Source organism: Carcharhinus amblyrhynchos, unplaced genomic scaffold, assembly GCF_965287045.1.
Source record: "Carcharhinus amblyrhynchos unplaced genomic scaffold, sCarAmb.v2.hapA scaffold_886, whole genome shotgun sequence".
Lineage (NCBI taxonomy): Eukaryota > Metazoa > Chordata > Chondrichthyes > Carcharhiniformes > Carcharhinidae > Carcharhinus > Carcharhinus amblyrhynchos.
In genome coordinates this window covers 30,001-38,657 of record NW_027650626.1, presented here as the reverse complement: position 1 = coordinate 38,657, position 8,657 = coordinate 30,001, and the positions used below count along the sequence as shown (strand labels likewise).

Genomic DNA, 8,657 nt, shown 5'->3' with positions numbered 1-8,657 from the left:
TGTACCTGTCCTGGGAGAGTTTGATGGGGGGACAGTGTAGAGGGAGCTTTACTCTGTATGTAACCCCGTGTTGTACCTGTCCTGGGAGTGTTTGATGGGGACAGTGTAGAGGGAGCTTTACTCTGTATCTGACCCCATGCTGTACCTGTCCTGGGAGTGTTTGATGGGGACAGTGTAGAGGGAGCTTTACTCTGTATCTAACCCCGTGCTGTACCTGTCCTGGGAGTGTTTGATGGGGGGACAGTGTAGAGGGAGCTTTACTCTGTATCTAACCCCATGCTGTACCTGTCCTGTGAGTGTTTGATGGGGGGACAGTGTAGAGGGAGCTTTACTCTGTATCTAACCCCGTGCTGTACCTGTCCTGGGAGTGTTTGATGAGGGGACAGTGTAGAGGGAGCTTTACTCTGTATCTAACCCCGTGCTGTACCTGTCCTGGGAGTGTTTGATGAGGGGACAGTGTAGAGGGAGCTTTACTCTGTATCTAACCCCGTGCTGTACCTGTCCTGGGAGTGTTTGATGGGGGGACAGTGTAGGGGGAGCTTTACTCTGTATCTAGCCCCGTGCTGTACCTGTCCTGGGAGTGTTTGATGGGGGGACAGTGTAGAGGGAGCTTTACTCTGTATCTAACCCTGTGCTGTACCTGTCCTGGGAGTGTTTGATGGGGGGACAGTGTAGAGGGAGCTTTACTCTGTATCTAACCCCGTGCTGTACCTGTCCTGGGAGAGTTTGATGGGGGGACAGTGTAGAGGGAGCTTTACTCTGTATGTAACCCCGTGTTGTACCTGTCCTGGGAGTGTTTGATGGGGACAGTGTAGAGGGAGCTTTACTCTGTATCTGACCCCATGCTGTACCTGTCCTGGGAGTGTTTGATGGGGACAGTGTAGAGGGAGCTTTACTCTGTATCTAACCCCGTGCTGTCCCTGTCCTGGGAGTGTTTGATGAGGGGACAGTGTAGAGGGAGCTTTACTCTGTATCTAACCCTGTGCTGTACCTGTCCTGGGAGTGTTTGATGGGGGGACAGTGTAGGGGGAGCTTTACTCTGTATCTAACCCCGTGCTGTACCTGTCCTGGGAGTGTTTGATGGGGGGACAGTGTAGAGGGAGCTTTACTCTGTATCTAACCCCGTGCTGTACCTGTCCTGGGAGTGTTTGATGGGGGGACAGTGTAGAGGGAGCTTTACTCTGTATCTAACCCCGTGCTGTACCTGTCCTGGGAGTGTTTGATGGGGGGACAGTGTAGAGGGAGCTTTACTCTGTATCTAACCCCGTGCTGTACCTGTCCTGGGAGTGTTTGATGGGGGGACAGTGTAGAGGGAGCTTTACTCTGTATCTAACCCCGTGCTGTACCTGTCCTGGGAGTGTTTGATGGGGACAGTGTAGAGGGAGCTTTACTCTGTATCTAACCCCGTGCTGTCCCTGTCCTGGGAGTGTTTGATGGGGACAGTGTAGAGGGAGCTTTACTCTGTATCTAACCCCGTGCTGTCCCTGTCCTGGGAGTGTTTGATGGGGACAGTGTAGAGGGAGCTTTACTCTGTATCTAACCCCGTGCTGTACCTGTCCTGGGAGTGTTTGATGCGGGGACAGTGTAGAGGGAGCTTTACTCTGTATCTAACCCCATGCTGTACCTGTCCTGGGAGTGTTTGATGGCGGGGACAGTGTAGAGGGAGCTTTACTCTGTATCTAACCCTGTGCTGTACCTGTCCTGGGAGTGTTTGATGGGGGGACAGTGTAGAGGGAGCTTTACTCTGTATCTAACCCCATGCTGTACCTTTCCTGGGAGTGTTTGATGGGGGGGACAGTGTAGAGGGAGCTTTACTCTGTATCTAACCCCGTGCTGTCCCTGTCCTGGGAGTGTTTGATGGGGACAGTGTAGAGGGAGCTTTACTCTGTATCTAACCCCGTGCTGTACCTGTCCTGGGAGTGTTTGATGGGGACAGTGTAGAGGGAGCTTTATTCTGTATCTAACCCCGTGCTGTACCTGTCCTGGGAGTGTTTGATGGGGAGACAGTGTAGAGGGAGCTTTACTCTGTATCTAACCCCGTGCTGTACCTGTCCTGGGAGTGTTTGATGGGGGGACAGTGTAGAGGGAGCTTTACTCTGTATCTAACCCCATGCTGTACCTGTCCTGGGAGTGTTTGATGGGGGTGACAGTGTAGAGGGAGCTTTACTCTGTATCTAACCCCGTGCCGAACCCAGCTTGTGTCACTGTCTGAATGGAGTCTGCACATTCTCCCCTCTCCTTGTGTTTGTGTTGCTTTCCTCCGCGTGCTCTGTTTTCCTCCTGCCATTATATTTAGGTGGGTTGGCCATGCTAAATTGTCCCTTAGTGTCCAAAGATGTGCAGGTTGGGTGGATTGGCCATGCTAAATTGTCCCTTAGTGTCCAAAGATGTGCAGGTTGGATGGATTGGCCATGCTAACTTGTCCCTTAGTGTCCAAAGATGTGCAGGTTAGGGTGGATTGGCCATGCTAAATTGTCCCTTAGTGTCCAAAGATGTGTAGGTTGGGTGGATTGGCCATGCTAAATTGTCCCTTAGTGTCCAAAGATGTACAGGTTGGGTGGATTGGCCATGCTAAATTGTCCCCTTAGTGTCCAAAGATGTGTAGGTTAGTGGGATTGGCCATGCTAAATTGTCCCTTAGTGTCCAAAGATGTGTAGGTTAGGGGGATTGGCCATGCTAAATTGTCCCTTAGTGTCCAAAGATGTGTAGGTTAGGGGGATTGGCCATGCTAAATTGTCCCCTTCGTGTCCAAAGATGTGCAGGTTGGGTGGATTGGCCATGCTAAATTGTCCCCTTAGTGTCCAAAGATGTGTAGGTTAGGGTGGATTGGCCGTGTTAAATTGTCCCTTAGTGTCCAAAGATGTGCAGGTTGGATGGATTGGCCATGCTAAATTGTCCCTTAGTGTCCAAAGATGTGTAGGTTAGGGTGGATTGGCCATGCTAAATTGTCCCTTAGTGTCCAAAGATGTGCAGGTTAGGGTGGATTGGCCATGCTAAATTGCTCCTTAGTGTCCAAAGATGTGTAGGTTAGGTGGATTGGCCATGCTAAATTGTCCCCTTAGTGTCCAAAGATGTGTAGGTTGGGTGGATTGGCCATGCTAAATTGTCCCCTTAGTGTCCAAAGATGTGTAGGTTAGGGGGATTGGCCATGCTAAATTGTCCCCTTAGTGTCCAAAGATGTGTAGGTTAGGGTGGATTGGCCATGCTAAATTGTCCCCTTAGTGTCCAAAGATGTGTAGGTTAGGGGGATTGGCCGTGCTAAATTGTCCCCTTAGTGTCCAAAGATGTGTAGGTTAGGGGGATTGGCCATGCTAAATTGTCCCTTAGTGTCCAAAGATGTGCAGGTTAGGGTGGATTGGCCATGCTAAATTGTCCCTTAGTGTCCAAAGATGTGTAGGTTAGGGTGGATTGGCCATGCTAAATTGTCCCTTAGTGTCCAAAGATGTGTAGGTTAGGGTGGATTGGCCATGCTAAATTGCCCCTTAGTGCCCAAAGATGTGTAGGTTGGGTGGATTGGCCATGCTGAATTGCCCCTTAGTGTCCAAAGATGTGTAGGTTGGGTGGATTGGCCATGCTAAATTGTTCCTTAGTGTCCAAAGATGTGCAGGTTGGGTGGATTGGCCATGCTAAATTGTCCCTTAGTGTCCAAAGATGTGCAGATTAGGGTGGATTGGCCATGCTAAATTGTCCCCTTAGTGTCCAAAGATGTGCGGGTTAGGGTGGATTGGCCATGCTAAATTGTCCCTTAGTGTCCAAAGATGTGTAGGTTAGGTGGATTGGCCATGCTAAATTGTCCCCTTAGTGTCCAAAGATGTGTAGGTTAGGGTGGATTGGCCATGCTAAATTGTCCCTTAGTGTCCAAAGATGTGTAGGTTAGGGTGGATTGGCCATGCTAAATTGTCCCTTAGTGTCCAAAGATGTGCAGGTTAGGTGGATTGGCCATGCTAAATTGTCCCCTTAGTGTCCAAAGATGTGTAGGTTGGGTGGATTGGCCATGCTAAATTGCCCCTTAGTGTCCAACGATGTGCAGGTTGGGTGGATTGGCCATGCTAAATTGTCCCTTAGTGTCCAAAGATGTGTAGGTTGGGTGGATTGGCCATGCTAAATTGTCCCTTAGTGTCCAAAGATGTGCAGGTTGGGTGGATTGGATATGCTAAATTGTCCCTTAGTGTCCTAAGTTGTGTGGGTTAGGTGGATTGGCCATGCTAAATTGTCCCTTAGTGTCCAAAGATGTGCAGGTTGGGTGGATTGGCCATGCTAAATTGTCCCTTAGTGTCCAAAGATGTGCAGGTTAGGGGGATTGGCCATGCTAAATTGTCCCTTAGTGTCCAAAGATGTGTAGGTTAGGGTGGATTGGCCATGCTAAATTGTCCCTTAGTGTCCAAAGATGTGTAGGTTAGGGTGGATTGGCCATGCTAAATTGTCCCTTAGTGTCCAAAGATGTGTAGGTTGGGTGGATTGGCCATGCTAAATTGTCCCTTAGTGTCCAAAGATGGTGTGCGCAGACTGAATGGCCTTCATTTTGGCAAGTTCGGGTTCACTCTGAGACCAGACATTGTGATGTGGGCGAGGAGAGGTGACATGACGCTCCCGCTCGCAGACAGATCGGAATCTGTTCGACTCCGAGGCGTCCGGAGGTGTTGTCAACCGTCGAACCTCGCGACACCCGGAGATCTGGCGGACCGAACTCCGATGGGGAAGGAACTACTTTTGTTTTTCTCTGTTTCGGCCTAGGTGGGGACTGCTCGCGATCGATCCAGGAGCGAGGTGGTGGTGTTGGTGGTGGGGAGGTGCCAGAGGAAGAGGAGGAGGGGGGTGGGGGGGTTGCTTTCTTTCGCCACCCCTCGCCGCCACCCTGCAGGAGGCCAGAAGCGACGTTACCCCCCCCCCTTCACCCCTCCCCCCCGGATGATGGCCCGAGTCTGTCACCAGAGACTGATTTGAAGAAGGGAGTGGTTGGGTGCCAGGGGGATCGCCCACTACCAACCCCCCCGAGACATCAAGGAAATTTGGGGGGGGGGGGAAGCAATGGCGAACGTCAACGACACCCCCGAGTGCCGGGGCAAGAATATCACCAACTGCACCGACTACGATAACCTCCACCGGGCCCTGCTGGTGGGCAACTGTGCCATCTTCGTGGTGGGCCTGGGGCTGAACGCCACCGCCCTGGTCATCTTTGCCCGCTTCTTCAAGCTGACCAACAACACGGTGGTCTACATGGTCAACCTGGCCACCTGCGACCTGCTCTTCACCCTGGCGCTGCCCCTCCGCATCTACTACTACGCCGCCCACCACTGGCCGCTGGGCGACCTGCCCTGCCAGCTGGCGGGCTCCCTCTTCCAGATCAACCTCTACGGCAGCTGCCTCTTCCTGGCCTGCATCAACGTGGACCGCCTCCTGGCGCTGGTCTACCCCCTGCGCGCCCGCCACCTGCGCCGGCCCCGGGTGGCGCGCTGGGCCTGCGGGGCCGTCTGGCTGGTCATCCTGCTGGGCAGCGTGCCCGTGGCCCTGGCCCACGACACCAGCTGCTGCAAGGACCGGGGCAGCGGGCGGCTGGAGGTCCGGTGCTTCGAAAGCTTCTCCCGGCGCACCTGGGAGCGGGAGCTGAAGCCCCTGGTGCTGCTTCAGTTCGCCCTGAGTTTCGTGCCCCCGCTGGGGGTGGTCCTCTACTGCTCGGGGCGGGTCCTCTACCAGCTGTGCCAGCTGCGGTCCTCGGAGGCGGCGGGCAAACGGAAGAAGGCCATCCGCCTCCTGGTGGTCAACGCCACCATCTTTGTGGTCTGCTTCCTGCCCTACAACGTCATCCTGGTGGTCTACACCTTCCTCAAGACGGGGGACAGCGAGCTGGCGGGCAACCGGGCCACGGTGCGGTTGGTGCTGCAGGTCTCCATGCTCCTGACCTCCGCCAACTGCTGCCTGGACCCCCTGGTCTACTACTTCAGCACCGAGGGGTTCAGGAACACCTTCCGGGCCCACCACTTGACCACCTCCCCCAAGACCAGCCAGCGCTGGATCAGCGCCAGGTCCAGGGCGGGCAAGAGCGCCAAGGCCCGAAGGGGGGCCTCGCCCGCCGGCGGGGAGGGGGAGGCCGAAACGCTCCGGCGGGGGCCGGAGGGGACCGAGGGTGTGGGCAACGGCGCGCCAGGGAAGGACGTGCCGGGGCATGAGACGACTGTGTGATGCCCAATCTCCGCACTTTGGCCAACTCTCCCCCTGGGCTGGTTGCCAATCCCAAAGCCGGTCGCTCCCCCTGTACACCATCCCAATCCTGAACCCTCTTCCCGGGCACTCCCACTGTACACAATCCCAATCCTGGACCCTCTTCCCGTTCACTCCCACTGTACACAATCCCAATGCCAAATCCCTTTTCCCATTCACTCCCAATACACACAATCCCAATCCCTTTTCCGTTCACTCCCACTGTACACAATCCCAATCCCAAACCCCTTCCCGTTCACTCCCACTGTACACCATCCCAAATCTGAACCCTCTTCCCGTTCACTCCCACTCTACACCATCCCAATGCCAAATCTCTTTTCCCATTCACTCCCAATATACACAATCCCAATCCCCTTTCCGTTCACTCCCACTGTACACAATCCCAATTCCAAACCCCTTCCTGTTCACTCCCACTGTACACAATCCCAATTCCAAACCCCTTCCCATTCACTCCCACTGTGCACAATCCCAATCCCAAACCCCTTCCCGTTCACTCCCACTCTACACAATCCCAATCCCAAACCCCTTCCCGTTCACTCCCACTCTACACAATCCCAATGCCAAATCCCTTTTCCCATTCACTCCCAATATACACAATCCCAATCCCCTTTCCGTTCACTCCCACTGTACACAATCCCAATTCCAAACCCCTTCCCGTTCACTCCCACTGTGCACAATCCCAATCCCAATCCCCTTTCCGTTCACTCCCACTGTGCACAATCCCAATCCCAATCCCCTTTCCGTTCACTCCCACTGTGCACAATCCCAATCCCAAACCCCTTCCCGTTCACTCCCACTGTACACAATCCCAATCCCAAACCTCTTCCCGTTCAGTCCCACTGTACACAATCCCAATCCCAATCCCCTTCCCGTTCACTCCCACTGCACACCATCCCAATGGACCCAATTTGAAGATGTGACTGAACACATTGACGAAGGAAGAGCGGTGGATGTGGTTTATATGGACTTCAGCAAGGTGTTTGATAAGGTCCCCCATGCAAGCCTTATTGAGAAAGTGAGGGAGCATGGGATCCAAGGGATTGTTGCCTTGAGGATCCAGAACTGGCTTGCTTGCAGAAGGCAGAGAGTGGTTGTGGATGGGTCTTTTTCTGAATGGAGGTCAGTCACCAGCGGAGTGCCCCAGGGATCTGTTCTAGGACCCTTGCTGTTTGTCATTTTCATAAATGACCTGGATGAGGAAGTGGAGGGATGGGTTGGTAAGTTTGCCACGACACGAAAGTTGGTGGTGCTGTGGATAGTCTGGAGGGATGTCAGAAGTTGCAGCGGGACATAGATAGGATGCAGGACTGGGCGGAGAAGTGGCAGATGGACTACAATGCGGATCAGTGTGCAGTGGTCCGTTTTGGCAGGTCAAATAGGATGGCAGAATATAATATCAAGGGTAAGACTCTTAGCAGTGTAGAGGATCAGAAGGATCTTGGGGTCCGGGTCCGTGGGACTCTTAAATTGGCCTCGCGGGTGGAGGATGTGGTCAAGAAGGCGTATGGTGTACTGGCCTTCATTAATCGAGGGATTGAGTTTAGGAGTTGGGAGATAATGCTGCAACTTTATAAGACCCTCGTCAGACCCCACTTGGAGTACTGTGCGCAGTTCTGGTCGCCTCACTATAGGAAGGATGTGGAAGCTATTGAGAGGGTACAGAGGAGATTTACAAGGATGTTGCCTGGATTGGGAGGCATGCCTTATGAGGATAGGTCGAGGGAGCTGGGTCTTTTCTCCCCTGGAGAGACGAAGGATGAGAGGCGACCTGATAGAGGTTGAGAGGTATCGATCGGGTGGATTCTCGGAGGCTGAAATGGTCACTAGGAGAGGACACGGGTTTAAGGTGCTGGGGAGCAGGTACAGAGGAGATGTCAGGGGGTAAGTTTTTCACTCAGGGGGTGAGTGAAATCGGCTGCCGGTGGTGGTTGTAGAGGCGAACTCGCTGGGGTCTTTTAAGAGACTTTTAGATAAGTACATGGAACTTAGTAAGACAGAGAGTTATAGGTAAGCCTAGTAATCTCTAAGGCAGGGACGTGTTCAGCACAACTTTGTGGGCCGAAGGGCCTGTATTGTACTGTAGTTTTTCTATGTTTCTAAACTCCTTCCCGTTCACTCCCACTGTACACAATCCCAATCCCAAACCCCTTCCCGTTCACTCCCACTGTACACAATCCCAATCCCAAACCCCTTCCCGTTCACTCCCACTCTACACAATCCCAATCCCAAACCCCTTCCCGTTCACTCCCACTGTACACAATCCCAATCCCAAACCCCTTCCCGTTCACTCCCACTGTACACCATCCCAATCCCAAACCCTTTCCTGTTCACTCCCACCATACACAATCCCAATCCCAAACCCCTTCCCGTTCACTCCCACTGTACACAATCCCAATCCCAATCCCCTTCCCGTTCACTCCCACTGTACACCATCCCAA

General features: G+C 53.3%; 1 protein-coding gene across 1 annotated transcript; it reads left to right on the top strand.

Moving 5' to 3' along the window:
- Positions 1–5,028: 5,028 nt before the first annotated feature.
- Positions 5,029–6,180, top strand: LOC145340264 (lysophosphatidic acid receptor 5-like). The gene has a single exon (XM_080184712.1). It carries the CDS (start codon positions 5,029–5,031, stop codon positions 6,178–6,180), a length of 1,152 nt encoding a protein of 383 aa, XP_080040838.1.
- Positions 6,181–8,657: the final 2,477 nt, after the last annotated feature.